This window comes from Podarcis muralis, chromosome 5, assembly GCF_964188315.1.
Source record: "Podarcis muralis chromosome 5, rPodMur119.hap1.1, whole genome shotgun sequence".
NCBI classification, from domain to species: domain Eukaryota; kingdom Metazoa; phylum Chordata; class Lepidosauria; order Squamata; family Lacertidae; genus Podarcis; species Podarcis muralis.
This window is the reverse complement of record NC_135659.1, coordinates 20,744,687-20,760,865: the sequence shown is the minus strand read 5'-3', so window position 1 is coordinate 20,760,865 and position 16,179 is coordinate 20,744,687. Positions and strand designations below refer to the sequence as shown.

At 43.1% G+C, this 16,179-nt stretch overlaps 1 protein-coding gene across 8 annotated transcripts in view; it reads right to left on the bottom strand.

Annotated features, from left to right (window-relative positions):
* CRB1 (crumbs cell polarity complex component 1) overlaps nt 1-11,950 on the bottom strand; it is a 146,218-nt gene extending 134,268 nt beyond the window's left edge. For 4 of the 8 annotated variants that reach the window (XM_077928366.1, XM_077928372.1, XM_077928369.1 and 1 more), the window contains exon 1: nt 2,576-2,885. In XM_077928366.1, coding sequence (XP_077784492.1) covers nt 2,576-2,651 — 76 coding nt within the window. In that variant the 5' untranslated portion in view covers nt 2,652-2,885. Of the gene's footprint in view, nt 1-2,575; nt 2,887-11,817 lie in introns of those variants that run through there. The other 4 variants (XR_013392852.1, XM_077928367.1, XM_077928368.1 and 1 more) reach the window with 3 other exon arrangements.
* Nucleotides 11,951-16,179: the final 4,229 nt, after the last annotated feature.

Genomic DNA, 16,179 nt, shown 5'->3' with positions numbered 1-16,179 from the left:
ATACAATTCGGTCAAAAATAATGGGTTGGATTCTGATGGGAAGTGAGTTGAATTTATGTGCTGCAGAAAGCAATGAGGCTAGTGAATGGGAACTTAATCTGGACACAACCCATTGTTCCCTATTCATATATACATTAACTCTATTTTTGCTCAAGTTGAGCAGGTCCCATGACAGAACAAAAGTTGCATACATGAAAAGCACGCAACATCTTCTACTGCTCGAGACTCAAAAGCAGAAGTAGGACAGTAGGCTCTTCTTCCCTTTCCAAGCAACTCCCTGCAGCCTTCCCACAAATTAGGCCACATTTTATTGTTTATTTGGTCCCATCATCGTTGGCTTTGTCAATGGGGTACTGGATCTAGTTCATGGTTAGATCTCGGGGGAAGAGTGCAGTGGTAGCAACGTTCAAGTGCTTTCCCATGCAACATGGTCTGGAGAAAGCTGCCAGTGGGGAATCCTCCTCCTTGATCCTTTTATTGATGTGGTTAAGTGCATTTCTGCAGTGCAATAATTTAGCCTGTATTACATAAGCGCAAAAGTTTCTGAGTTGGATGGCGACGTGTGAATCACTGAGCTTTAGAGGGGACATTTTGAGTATGGCAAGAATCCAATGAAACAGAATCACACATATAGTGGAGCTTTGCTTTCTGTTTCACTACAGAAGTTTTATCCGTCGAGGACACAAGCCATCCAACTCACTATGGCTCGTCTCTTCAGGCTGTGTATGGAGTTCTCTTATGCATTCACATGTTCCTTCTCTAGAACCCAATTTAAGATATTGTAATGGGCATGGTCCATTATTTGCCTGCTGAAGGGTATGGTGTGTTTGTGTGCCCACAAGTGTGAGAAGAGACAATGTGTGAGCACGAGAAAGGCAGTAAGTGAATAAGCACATATCATAGGCACATGTTGCGTTGCTAAACTTGCCGTTGCTAAGAATTGGGGAAATTCTAAAACAACCAATGCAAAATGCAAAAGACGTGGATAAAGTTATTACACTCAACAAAACTAAGCAGTATTAGATTAAGACATAACGGAAATCTAAATTTATGGCTTAGTTGCAACCTTCTTATAGGGTTTTAGAAGGCTGACATGAACTATTAATAATATTAACCGCTTTGCTATAATTTAAACAAAAAAAATTCCTTCCAGTAGCACCTTAAAGACCAACTAAGTTAGTTCTTGGTATGAGCTTTCGTGTGCATGCACACTTCTTCAGATGCACACGAAAGCTCATACCAAGAACTAACTTAGTTGGTCTTTAAGGTGCTACTGGAAGGAATTTTTTTTGTTTTGACTATGGCAGACCAACACGGCTACCCATCTGTAACTTGCTATAATTTGTTTCTTTTAAATTAGTATATGCTTTAGTTAAGAGAAATGAGGCATTATTTATGCTACTAAATTTGTGTAGTGCATTATCAAATGTATGTTGTAATTTTCAATACGAGATAAGTACAAGATAAAAATTGGCCCCCAGGCCAATTTGAGGTTAGCACTGTTCAAAAAGTTAGCCATGCCTTTTCTAAAGTTTTGTCTTCTGTCGATTGATTTATCTGCCTCTTGTTAATAGCTCCCAGTTTGGCACTATAAAACTATGTGGGTAACAACAGTTTTATGCAGGCAGCAACAGAAGGTGACCCAGATTACAAGGCATTGTGTACTAATGCCAAGTCTTCTTGCTTAATGGCAGCTGCTGTAAGCCTGCCTGATTAAGATTCACATTCGGCAGGCAACAAATCACACAGCCCCCTCAGACAAAAACACAGACACAGAAGAAGCGCGCGCACACACACCAATTGTTGGTTTCAAAACCTGTTCAATAGAGCCTTCCCTTCATAAACACAGATCATCCTCTGCCAGCTGAGCCCACTTTAAATTTCATGTTGTACGTACTGTCATCGTTCTGACAAAATGATGAAAGAAAACCCATTTCAAAAGCTTTTTTCACACCACCCTATAAAGTGGGAGTTTGTTGAAAAGGTTAAAATAAGTCAATAATGGACACTTCCTTTCTCCTCCTAATGGAAGGGTTGTATTTGCAAGAGAGAGAAAATTAAATGCCCTGTGACATTTTGTGGAAGCTTTTCTCCGAGGTTTCCCTGTCCTCAGATTTCTGTGGCATGGCTTTTAAGCAAACGACAATCCAAGAGAGCGTCAAATGTCAAAAACAGATGTGATGAACAGATTAATAAGTTGCAATAGAATGCAGAAAAAAGGAAATATATTAACCACCCATTTAAGATTTTAAACCTTGAGCCTTAACACATGTCTAATAACAACAAAGTTCAACACTGCTGAAGAACACAGGAGTATTTCAGGGGGGTTGTCTTTTGAAATAACCATTTGTTCAAAAATGTTTGTCTTCCTGAGCATCTCAAAGTTCCGTGGCCCCAAAGGCATCTGTTCTATAAGTTTTCTAAAACTTAGAAAACATACTTTTGACATTTAGGTCTCTCTCCCCCTTACCCTGCCTGCCTGCCAACATTTATCATCTTTAGAGATTTCTGCTAGAAGTGTTTTATCTCTTTACCTAGACACAATGACAGAAGAAAGAGACAAAATAATGCTTACTTTTTAAGTGGACAAGCAGCAAGAAACTGAGGTAGAAGATGAGGAGAGAGTTAGTTTTTGAATGAGTCATATTCATCTTGATGGAGCATCCTTCTTTAAAGTTGCCAGGTATTCCCGGGGCAGGGGTTGAGATGTATTGCTTCCTACTTCTGCCCTAACCGCAGGCTGACAGTCAAGGCACAGGGTCCATTGCATGCCATCTCTGACTCTGCCCTTTGCCAAACGCAGCACCGCAAACCTACCAACCGAGTTCCACTTAAAAGGCATTTGTGCTTGGGAAGATTTTACTCCAGCCGCACTGGGCAATGTCTCAAACCTGGTGCAGATTTCTCCACAAACTGGACTGGAGTCTCTTTTGATTCCCCTGGTTTTGTGAAGAATTCTGCCCACTGGAGAGAAACGGCGCCCCCAAACTGCATGCTGGAACAGTATTTTCCCGAGACTTCGCCACCCACCGCTTCCTCAATGCAAAGCTCCATTCAATTACTGTCCCCCAGGGTTGTATTAAAGAGCCCCCGATAGTAACACTTTGCACGTGTGAACAATAGATCTTTTAAAAATGGACTGGGCAAATAAAGCAATTGCTGTTTTAAGTGTTGAGAGATAGAAGAATTAACTCTCTACATAGGGTTTTCATAGAGAGAGGAGTCCCTAATGGGTGTGCAATGTCCAGCCACTTTGTGGGTCTCCACCCCATAGCATAAATAAGAATAATTTTCAACTTTTACACGCAAACATTTAGCTGCACTAGTCAGAGCTCCAAAAACAAAATAGTGAGGAGATGCTTCAGTTCCAGTTTCTGTTAAAACACTGTCCCCATTTTGCCTTTTCAGATTTTGGAAGGTGCATTTTAAAACTATGTTATTTGATGCTGTTTTAATCGTTGTTTTGAAATTTACTTATGCAAGCTGCCTTGAAAAGAGTTCACTTTTGAAAGGCAGGATATAAATGATTCAAGTATATTAATAAAAATATTATACACACCCCAGACACTACCCATGAAGAGGGGGGGGGCAGCTCAATGCGATATTGTTACACTTTCTATTTTACTAGACGTTTTGGGGGAGAGAGAAGACATAAACCTTCTGCTTTCTTTTCAGCACCAGCTGCTATGTGTGAACAACATCTAGTTACACCCAATATTTATTCACAAATTTTGGTCCCACCTTTCAAGGTCTTCTAGGTTTCTAAGGAGACTCACAATACAAAATAATAATTTTAAAAAGCAGTGACTAAAAGCAATAATAATGAGTTAATTAAACGAACCAAAATACTACAGAAACTTAAAAATACCAGGGAAGGTATTCCCTGATCCACCAAATATTGAGAATTAGCTGCCAATGGCTCGGGATAAGATACGTGTTTTCAACCGGCACCTAAACTTTTAATATTTTAGATGCCTGTCAAACATAGCTGGGGAGTTGATTCAAAACTTGGGAGCTACAAGATGAGGTCATTTCTCCACCTCATCTTTGAAAGTAGAGAACACCCAGAAAAAGCCCCCATATATTTTTCTGTACAGATTTTGTACAGATTTTCTGGAAACAAGTGGTCCGACCTCAATCTCACTGTCCAAACCAGCACTTTGAATTGTACACTGAACCAAACAGGTACCCAGGGCAGATCCTTAAGCACTGGTTTAATATGATCAAAGCTAGGAAGAGGGCCTTCTCAGTAGTGGCACCCACCCTGTGGAACACCCTCCCATCAGATGTCAAGATGAGTAACTATACTATAACCTTTAAAAGACATCTGAAGGCAGTCTTGTATAAGGAAGCTTTTTAACATGTAATGTTTTGTTGTGTTTCTATATAGGTTGGAAGGCACCCACAGAGGCGGGGGCAACCCAGTCAGATGGGCGGCGTACAAATAAAGAAAGTACTATTTCTATTACTATTATTACTATAAATGTAAAGGTAAGGGACCCCTGGACAGTTAAGTCTAGTGAAAGGCGACTATGGGGTTGCAGCGGTCATCTTGCTTTCAGGCCGAGGGAGCCGGCATTTGTCCAGACAACTTTCCGGGTTATGTGGCCAGCATGACTAAACCGCTACTGGCACAACGGAGCACCGTGTATGAAGCCAGAGCGCATGGAAACGCCATTTACATTCCCGCCACACCGGTACCTATTTATCTACTTGCACTGACGTGCTTTCAAACTGCTAGGTTGGCAGGAGCAGCGACCGAGCAACAGGAGTTCACTCCGTTGCAGGGATTCGAACCGCCGACCATCCGATTAGCAAGCCCAATGGGCACAGTGGTTTAATCAGCCCACCCACAAACTACTGTATAGTGAAGCTGCTGTCTGTATATGTACAATGGATTTCTCCAAGGTTTTCAAATCTCAGCTTAAACATGGCTTGCATTTTCAAATCAGATGGAAGCTGGTTTAAGGGGGGAAATTGTAAAACAGCAGTATTTCTCAGGAAGCTACAGGAAATTTATGGATTGTGCCTAACTTCATGTGTAAAGGTAAAAGTAAAGGGACCCCTGACCATTAGGTCTAGTTGTGGACGACTCTGGGGTTGCGGCGCTCATCTCGCTTTATTGGCCGAGGGAGCTGGCGCACAGCTTCCGGGTCATGTGGCCAGCATGACTAAGCTGCTTCTGGCGAACCAGAGCAGCACATGGAAACACCATTTACCTTCCCACTGGAGCGTTACCTGTTTATCTACTTGCACTTTGATGTACTTTCGAACTGCTAGGTTGGCAGGAGCAGTGACCAAGCAACGGGAGCTCACCCCGTTACAGGGATTCGAACTGCCAACCTTCTGATTGGCAAGCCCTAGGCTCTGTGGTTTAACCCACAGCGCCACCCGGTTCCCATCTTTGTGTGTACCCGGCTTCAAATACCAGCTGCAGGCCCATCCTGAAACCAGAGTAAATGGTAATGTACACACAGCCTTAATCCAGCCATATAACCAAAGAGTTGGAAGGGACCTCAAAGGTTGCAGGAGACCTGAGACAATGGGAGTGTAGTCAAACTGCAGGAGAATTACAGTGCCTGCTGTTGTTGTGGTCTCTTGCTGGGCAACCAGGACCAGAGCTCCATGGAGTGGGAGACTAGCCAACCAGAAGAATCTCTGAGGTGTACTTGCCTGGAGGCAGACTCAGCATCCAAAGTCAGGTCCAGGCCTAGGGTCAGGCAAACAGCAATTCCATGTGGTCAGGTGGTCCAGGGGTCAGGGAATCCAATGGTCAAGACGAGCAGGAAGCAGGAAGGTAGAATTAGGAACTACAAGTGTTGCTTCCAGTGTCTGACTGAGGCTGGAAGGTCTGCTGAAGAAAGCTGAAGACAGCTGGTTCTCATCAGCACCTTCTCCTCTGAGTCCCTGAATGCTGATAAGCTACAGGTGGAGTCACTCTGCCTTATCTCCTTTCAGGCTGCTGTTCAGCAGGTGAAGCTGACTCTGTGGCCACAGAGACTGGTAATGCGTAACTGCTGCCTCCCACATTGTTTGTTTTTTGTCTTTATTTATACTTTTCAAGTTTATACATTTCACTAATTTTACAATCAATTTGACATTTCAAAACCTGACTTCCTTCTCCCTCTTTCTGTGGTTCCTTAAATTGATTTTTAATTTCTGCATATCCAAATTAACTTAATTTGCTCATTTATTCATCTTCTCTAAATATATACGCTTATGAAACTGCAGGTTATTACAATAATCCTGCCAATGTTTTTATCTGTTTTTATTCAATAAACCATTTCCATTCTTTTATATATATATATATAATTTTTTTTATCTTGATTTCTTCTGGTAAGTTTCACCATTTCTGCATATTCAATAGGTTCTTGTATCCATTCTTCCTTTGCTGGGCTGCCTCCCACATTGTTTTTGTTGCTTTAGCAAGTCTGAGCGGTATGTATGGAGGTCCTGGGCTGCCCAGATGACATGGCCCACGTCTCGGCCTCACTGATGTGGCCCAAAGGAAAGCAGACCAATGCATTTGACACTGGTTTGGCTGCAGGAGTTGCCAGAACATGGCTTAAAAGCGCCCCTTTCCTGCTGGGAAAGGGGACCCACGTGCCAAAATATTCACAGGTCTTCTAATGAAGGAGAATCCACTCTCCACCTTCCAAAGCAGGACTGATCCACTGTGGAAGAGTTTGTACTATTAAGAAGACCTCCCTAGAGTTGAGCTGAAAACCTCTTCCTTTTGAACCCATCATTTTTGGTCTTCTGCTATGGAGCAGGAGGGGGAAAACCTCGCTCCATTATCGATGTGGCAGCCCTTCAAATATCTGAAGGTGTTGCTCTTGTTTCCTCTTCACCATCTGTTCTCCAGGCTAAACAAGCCCAGCTCTTTCAAACTTCCTTCACAGGATTTGGTCTCATCATTTCTATCTCACCAAGTGACTTTGGCAAAACCTTGTAGTACTGTGACACTATGTAATATTATTATTATTATTATTATTATTATTATTATTATTATTATTATTAATACCACACCCATCTGGCTGAGTTTCCCCAGACACTCTGGGCGGCTTCCAATCAAGTGTTAAAAACAATACAGCATTAAATATTAAAAACTTCCCTAAACAGGGCTGCCTTCAGATGTCTTTTAAAGAGAAGATAGCTGCTTATTTCCTTCACATCTGAAGGGAGGGCGTTCCACAGGGTGTTCCACTACCGAGAAGGCCCTCTGTCTGATTCCCCGTAACCTCACTTCTTGCAATGAGGGAACTGCCAGAAGGCCCTTGGCGCTGGATCTCAGTGTCCGGGCTGAACGATGGGGGTGGAGACGCTCCTTCAGGTATACAGGACCGAGGCCGTTTAGGGCTTTAAAGGTCAGCACCAACACTTTGAATTGTGCTCGGAAACATACTGGGAGCCAATGCAGAACTCTCAGGAGCGGTGTTATGTGGTCCCGGCGGCCGCTCCCAGTCACCAGTCTAGCTGCCGCATTCTGGATTAATTGCAGTTTCCGGGTCACCTTCAAAGGTAGCCCCACATAGAGCGCATTGCAGTAGTCCAAGGGGGAGATAACCAGAGCATGCACCACTCTGGCAAGACAGGGCAGGTAGGGTCTTAGCCTGCATACCAGGTGGAGCTGGTAGACAGCCGCCCTAGACACAGAATTAACCTGCGCCTCCATGGACAGCTGTGAGTCCAAAATGACTTCCAGGCTGTACACCTGGTCCTTCAGGGGCACAGTTACCCCATTCAGGACCAGGGAGTCCCCCACGCCCGCCCGCCCCCTGTCCCCCAAAAACAGTACTTCTGTCTTGTCAGGATTCAACCTCAATGTGTTAGCCGCCATCCATCCTCCAACCGCCTCCAGGCACTCATGTAGCAGCTGTTGGCAAACAGGAGGCCAGTGCTTGAGGTGAAGAACACTGGCATCAGTGGGCTCTGCCTCATGTGGCAAAATGCTCTGAGCTGGGCCTGATTATTGCAGTCATCTCTCTCCCCCCCCCCCCAAGTATAGCTCTGCAGACGGAAGTCCCCCATTTGCTAAGGTGGGTACACTTCTCTGTCTGCCCACATTGGAAACAGGGAAGCGTCCCTGCATTTCCTGCACAATTAGATGGTTTTCTTCTCTGTCAGGCTATGTTTACATTAGCAACTTAAACAGAGAGGTCATTTCCCCCTACTGCAATTCAAGCAATGGCTGGGAGGTGGTTTGAAGGGGAAGGTACATAGCCTGGGGGTACTCCTGGATCCTTTGCTATCCCTTGAGGCTCAGATGGCCTCGGCCCAGCTGTGCCTCTATCTAGACACAGATAGTCTAACTTCTGTCATCTATGCTTTTGCAACCTCTAGGTTAGATTACTCCAACACGTTATACGTGGGGCTGCCTCTGAAGACAGTTTGGAAACTTCAACTGGTGCAGAATTTGGCAGCCAGGTTGCTTGCTGGGGTAAAAAGGTTTGAGCATATAATTCCAATCCCAGCTGCCACTGACTGCCAATTAGTTTCCGGCCCAATTCAAAGTGTTGATTTTGGCCTATAGAGCCTTACATGGCTCAGGCAGCCCCCCGTCCCATTTACATGGGGTTATGTTCTGAGGCACCACATACATTGGTGAAATTGTGTATGGGTGGGCAAAAAAGTCACCCTGGGATTTTTTTTGTAATTCCATTTGCATCGGCAGAAGACAGAATCTAAATGTAATTTGGCCCTGATAGACTTTTGAAATCATGCAATTTGCTTGCTGTTCCGCTTCTCGTGCGTTCCACTTACTCGGGTCAATGTCTTCACGTTGAAAGACGCAACCTTTCCTTGCCTTGTGGTCTCTTGTTCCTCTGATTGCTCCTCTTGTGGTGATTGCAGTTCCGTATCTGTTTCCTGCTCTGAGGACCCATCTAATTGCTCCTCAATTATTGGGCTTCCCATCAAATATCTAATATATTCTCTTTGATGGAAGTGCTATTTCTTTTTCAACTTTGAAATGACTAACACTGATGCTCTCAACTTCTACTTTCCTCTGGAGGTGGGGTTAAAGGGCAGTATATAAATTTAATTTAAAAAATAAATTAATAATTTATTGATATGGCTGCTGCTAAGCGGTACCCTTTCCAAAGTGGAAGAAGATTGGTCCAAACCCTCTTCATTTTCAGTGGGAGCTAGACGCTTAGTCTCATCCAAGAGGGCCTCTTTGTGACTTATGAATGAGTACTTCTGCTTTAGACATAAGAATAAATTCATTGGTAGGCCTTCCTCCCAAACTGCTCTAACTAACTACAGTGGTACCTTGGTTTTTGAACATCTCAGTTGATGAACATTTCGGTTTTCGGATGCAGTAAACCCGGAAGTAAATGCTTCAGTTTTCGAACACTTTTTAGAAGTTGAACGTGCCATGCAGCTTCCGTTTTGAGTCTTCCGTGTTGTATTGAGGCTTCCATATTGAGTTTCTGGTTTTTGGATGTATCAGAACTCAAACGGTCTTCTGGAATGGATTACTTTCGAAAACCAAGATACTACTGTATAATTGCTCCCAATATTATTTTCCCCTTCCTTGGCAACTGAATCGTTTAGCTTATCAATTCTGTTCACATAATACAGAAGTGCATGCCCCCCCTTTTTATGAAAGATAACTTTCATTTTGGATATTGGCAAACATATTGTTCGATTTTTTTTCTTCCGCTTGTGTGACCTCCATAGCCCCCAAATGTTGACACCAAAATTACAAATATTACATGGTTAGATCTATTTTCCTTTTTATAAAGCAGGAGGCAAAAGGGGGGAAAGTTCTTGGGGGCCACATCCACCCACAAATCCCCAGTTATGAAAAGTAAGAAAAAAATACATTTCTCAATAAGAAAAGCTATATTAAGCACTAGCTAAAAATGCCCAGTGTTGCCTGGAAATTCTACCAAAAAAACCACCATGTTTTTATATGGATAGTATAGTGTGGTTTGTTACTTTTAAGGGCTGTACATGTAACTCCCTCCCCCACTCAGCCTGAGTCTCAGCTTTGGCAAAGCAGGGGCACATTTTCTTGGGCATTAGCCAGCTATGGTGAAACTTAATACCTGCAGACTGTTCATTGTGCTAGAGCATTTCTAATCATGTTCCCATTTGCGGATCTTCCGTGTCTGTCTGCAAGAAAAAGTTATTTGGAGACAATGCTTGCATCTATTAAATAGGTGACAGAGCTCAATGCCAAATCTGCATTGGAATACCCAAGAAACAAATGTGCGCACAAAATAGTCATTTGACTTCCTTATTGCTTTTTGACCCAGAAGGATCTCCAAAATGCATTACATAACACAATCAAAATCCAAATATATTGGGGCTCCTGTTGCATCCCTCTGGCACAAACTATTGCTCCAGGGTTATAAATACCCCACAACACAAAATCCAGTTTTTCTTAAACCGTTGGCTGGTTTCCACTACCTTTCATCTGGGGTTCCTCCATAAAGGTAAAGGTAAAGGTACCCCTGCCCATACGGGCCAGTCTTGACAGACTCTAGGGTTGTGCGCCCATCTCACTCAAGAGGCCGGGGGCCAGCGCTGTCCGGAGACACTTCCGGGTCACGTGGCCAGCGTGACAAGCTGCATCTGGCGAGCCAGCGCAGCACACGGAACGCCGTTTACCTTCCCGCTAGTAAGCAGTCCCTATTTATCTACTTGCACCCGGGGGTGCTTTCGAACTGCTAGGTTGGCAGGCGCTGGGACCGAGCGACGGGAGCGCACCCCGCCGCGGGGATTCGAACCGCCCACCTTTCGATTGGCAAGTCCTAGGTGCTGAGGCTTTTACCCACAGCGCCACCCGCGTCCCACGGGGTTCCTCCATACAGTGGCTTAATTTGAACACTAGTCATTGAGATACCACAAATGGGCTAAATATAGCCCCAAAATGGAAAACAAGTGAGGTCCCCACTAAAGAAGAATGGCAACTTAAGCTGACAGAATATGCACAGCTTGCAGACTTAACATACAGAATAAGAGAACAAGAAGAACATGCTTTTAGAGAAGATTGGAAAATGATCATTTAAAGGTGAAAGGTAAAGGACCCCTGGACGGTTAAGTCCAGTCAAAGGTGACTATGGGGTTGCGGTGCTCATCTCGCTTTCAGGCTGAGGGAGCCGGCGTTTGTCCACAGACAGCTTTCCAGGTCATGTGGCCAGCATGACTAAACCACTTCTGGCACAACAGGACACCGTGATGGAAACCAGAGCACATGGAAACGCCGTTTACCTTCTCGCTGCAGCGGTACCTATTTATCTACTTGCACTGGGCTGCTTTCAAACTGCTAGGTTGGCAGCAGCTGGGACAGAGCAACGGGAGCTCACCCCCGTCGCATGGATTCAAACCGCTGACTTTCTGATCTGCAAGCCCAAGAGGTTCAGTGGTTTAGACCACTGCGCCACCTGCGTCCCACTTTCTCATTTACCTGGAAGGAACTCCCACTGAGCTTGGCGGGGCTCATACTCGAGTAGGACCGAACTGTTACCCTGTGAAAACTTCCCCCTACTGCCTTCATTGTTGCAGCCTCATCAAACAGCATGTCACGTAGCAACACCGACAAGCATCGTTGTCGCCGCTTGTCAGGTTAATTTATGTACGCATTGCAGTATTCATCCTAGGACTTGCACATGGTCAGTTAAAGCAGGTAAGGGAAGCGGCTGGATTTCAGATGGGAATTGTGCCTGTTTGTATTTTAACATGTAAAACACCTCCTGGATATCTTTTATGCATTGCAGGCAAAAACAAACAGACTACAGTAAGGTACTGTACGGATCCCCCGGGAGCGACAGGACTCAATATAGTGTGTGATTTGGTTATCCTTACCTTTGATGGGTTCTTGCACAAAGAACATGTTTTTTTTTACTTCGTAGCGTGTGGTTAATACCACTGGGAAGTGATTCCGCCGTCAGAGACAGATGCCAGGTCAGCTCTCGTCGCTGTAGATGAAAATTTTGCTATTAGTATTCTCCACCTTCCTACTAATGAACTGTCTAATCACATCGCGGCTGTCTGTACTGATAATCCTCCCCTGTTGCCAAGGTTGCAAGAGGTTTTCAACAAGAAAAGAAACAATATTTTTGCAACAAGAGCCTTCTACACGCTCCACATTAAACAGATTGCAGACTTTTTTTTTAACCTTTTAGACTCAGGTTCAGCAAGTGGCAACTCTTAGGGAAAACCTGCCATCCTTGAAGGAGCCGCTTGCTAGTAACTTGCCAATTCAAAGGTAAGTGAGAGTGTGGAGTGAACAATCATTGTGGTTCTTTGGCATAAGGACTGGACCTTTGGCCCATCACACACCTTTTCTTTCCCAGAACAACCTCTTCACCACCTGAGATAGAATCAGCATGCATTTCCTGTAATAAATGTAGCTTTCTTATTTTTCCTAAACTCAAAGTGTCAGTGTGATTATATCCAGGGCAAAGTGTGCTCTTCCAACAAGGATTCAGTATTGAGATCAGTTTCTGCTGTGGGTATATATAGATTTAAATAGATTAGATTAGATAGATAGATATTTAAATATTCTGTTTTACAATTTAGAATATTCATGTATACAACCTTAAAATAGCAATGACTTCCCTTCTTCGCTTTCGATGGTTCATTTTACATAGCATAAATCCCTGCATATTTTATATAAACTAAACCATTCAGTATCCATTATTACTTCCATCAAAACTTATTTACACAGTTGAATTTATCTCAGTGCTGCCAGTGTTTTCAAATGTACTCAATCACCCCCATATATTCAGTAAACATTTTCCAATCTTCTTTAAATGAATGTTCTTCTTGTTCTCTTATTCTATATGTTAGATCCACAAGCTGCGTATATTCCATCAGTTTAAGTTGCCATTCTTCTTTGCTCATTTTCTATTTTTGGGCTAACAAAACACGGGCCGCCATAGTGGCATACATACAATTTCTGCTGAGAGTTTTAATGCCAAACATCAGCAGTCCACAGGTTGCCAACCCAGATCTGCTCTGACTTGTAACAGCCCGTCAGAGTCTCTGGCAAAAGTCTCTCCCACCCCTTTCCTAAAAGTGGCACATTCCTGAAAGTCTTTCTTTTTAAGTAATTCTCTTGGATCAAAGAAGCTTGTGTGGGAATTAGACTCTAGTGCCCATTTGCAGAGCATACAGAAGATAGCCCTGGTCCCTTTAATTACCGTATTTTTTGCTCTATAAGACTCACTTTTCCCCTCCTAAAAAGTAAGGGGAAATGTGTGTGCGTCTTGTGGAGCGAATGCAGCCTGCGCAGCTATCCCAGAAGCCAGAACAGCAAGAGGGATTGCTGCTTTCACTGCGCAGCGATCCCTCTTGCTGCTCTGGCTTCTGAGATTCAGAATATTTTTTTTTCTTGTTTTCCTCCTCCAAAAACTAGGTGCATCTTGTGGTCTGGTGCGTCTTAAAGGGCGAAAAATACATTAGTTCTATTTTCCCCTCCTATAAAAACTATGCAAGACACTCTCTGTATAAACTTCAAAGAGCAAATAACTTTTACTTAGTGTACTCGTACTTACAGATTAAATATACAACACAGGTACTTAAATTGCTAAAATGTCCCTGGGGTGTAAGCCTGGGCAGTGTGTATGGAGATCCTCAGCTGCCCAAATGACAAGACCCCTGGCCTTGCTAATGCGGTCCAAAGGAAAGCAGAGCAGTACATTTGGCACCAGCCTGGCTGAATGAATTGCTGGAAGAAGATGTACAAGGCGCCATTCAAACATCTCGGGGACTCCACTCCGAATTTGTGTAGGGTTTACTCCTCAGCTTTTTCTTCTCTGAAATATATCCCTCAAGGCAGCGGAGATTTAGGATCAGAGTTTTCCTTCTCCTAGATCAGGCATAGGCAAACTCAGCCCTCCAGCTGTTTTGGGACTACAATTCCTATTATCCCGAGCTAACAGGACCAGTGGTTAGGGATGATGGGAGTTGTAGTCCCAAAACATCTGGAGGGCCAAGTGCCTATGCCTGTCCTAGATGGGTTATGTTCCCAAGTTGACAGGCCTCATCAGCCCCTCATTTCCCTCTATAGCACGTGGAGAAACTGCCTTCTTGAATTCCTTTATTCTAATTGTAAGATTTGGAATTTGGGGTTGTAGATGTGTGTGTGTGTGTGTGTGTGTGTGTGTGTGTGTGTGAAAAGATCACAGCTATCTAAAGTTGCTGGACAAAACACGCTAAACATTAGACAGCATTCTAGATCCTGGACTAATACAGAATAAGCCTCTAAGGGATGTCATGTCATTGTCAAACATTTGTTCAGACAGCGTTCATCTTAATTTTGATGCATTTCTTACATGCTACAGCTTTGTACTAAACTTACTTCTGGAAGATTGCCATGCTAAATTTATGTTCAGAAAGCATGGATGTGCTCAGAACCTTTAACCACTGATCTCAAATTCTCTATACATTGTTTTCTCCAAATCGTGCTCAATCCAAGCCAGAAAGGTATGCATTATTTAAATTCCCAATGCTGAGGACCTAATTTTTCACACCTGCAAAGTCAATGAAAGTGTTTTCTCCTTTGGAGAGGAGAAACATTGAATTGATTCAATGGCCACATTATGACTACAATGTAGCCTACAGCTGCAACTTGAAGCACAGTTTCCAAGGAGTGAAATCAGTTGGAGTTTACTTCTGAGTAAACATGATTACAATTGCAACACATTTGATTTAAATTCATAGCTGGCTCACCATGGGCATTAACAAACTGCACTTAGAATTTTACATTTGTCAGTTGAAAAACAAACCAGGGTTTTTGTGTAGGAATTACTGTAATGAAACCAAACCTTAAAAGGTCTGCAAAATGTTGTTTGACTCCCCCATAATTTTGAATGTGTTTTTCTGACAGGTGTAAGAGTGCTAATAAGGTCACTGTACCATTTTTTGAGCGTGAACTAATCGGAAGCAATTTTCCAGAATCTAACATCTGCATGCTGAAGTGTGGGTCAAAGAGAACAAATCTGAACACCAATCTTTTGCAGATGTAGATGCAAAAGTTATTATCATAAAAGGGGCTATTATAAAAAATAAACACTTTCTCCCCGTACAGCATAGTCTTTCAGAAAAATCAGAATTTTAACATACTAAACCTGTGCTCCAAATTACATAAATAATGCAAATCTATCATAATCAGGCAGTTGACTAGGAGATGGTAGTTAGTTTTCTGAAATGCCCACATGAAAATGGAAGAGCTCCGTAGCACAGGGTACTTATCCACGTAACTATGACAACATGAGGGGCCTGTAGCTTGTACTATCATCAAGCTGCAACTTGACTTTGGGATTTGTGCTCAACCATGATCATTGGTGGAATATCGTTGTAGACAAGATGGTCTGGAGACAAACAAAGAGAGAAGGTGTAGTCCCCCCTCTTTTTCACATTTCTATAGGGATTTTGCATGGAGAGGCTGTCGTGTTGGAAAACGATGGCTGGACTAGAGTGCTGAGATGAGCGCCTTACTACCTGTGCACTTCCATCTTTCATTTTTCTAATACAAAAAAAATACCGGATTTGCACCAAAGAGCAGTTTTTTAAAAAGTGTGTAGCTCCAAGCCACATGAGGATTTGGAGTCACTTGAATGAAGGGCTGCTATGCTATCCTATTTTTTCTTTCCCATTTGTACCTGAAAGGGCAAATTTTATTTTAATTTTTAACACAGGTGTTTCATGCCCGAAAACATCTGCACAAAAGAACTGTTCTACTGTGGACACTGGAAAAGCGAAGGCTGCCTCCTTTCCTTGGAGGTGATGGAAAGAAAATGAGAGAACGGGTGTGTGGTAGTGACACTTTGCGAAATCACACCGCACACATAAGAAAGCCCATCAGATTGAGAAAATCTGAATTTAGTGGAGGGCAAAATCTGGACCACCAGGTGGATGAGAACTTTGTTGTGAGGATGTGTACAAAAAAACAAAACCAGAGATGCGGGGTTGTATTCAACTAACTTGTATTCAGAGTAGACCCACTGAAATTAATGGGCTTGCATTGGTGAGGTCTATTAATGTCAATGGGTCTCCTCTGAATACAACCTTCAGTGCTTCTTATTAGCTGCCTTGGAAGGTTTTATATGCTTAAAGGCAGGATATAAATAATGGGAATAAATAGATATCGCAATGACATTCAAATACCTTCTTGCTGAAGAAATATGCTGATAAAATAGTCTTGTGAATATTAGAGAGCTA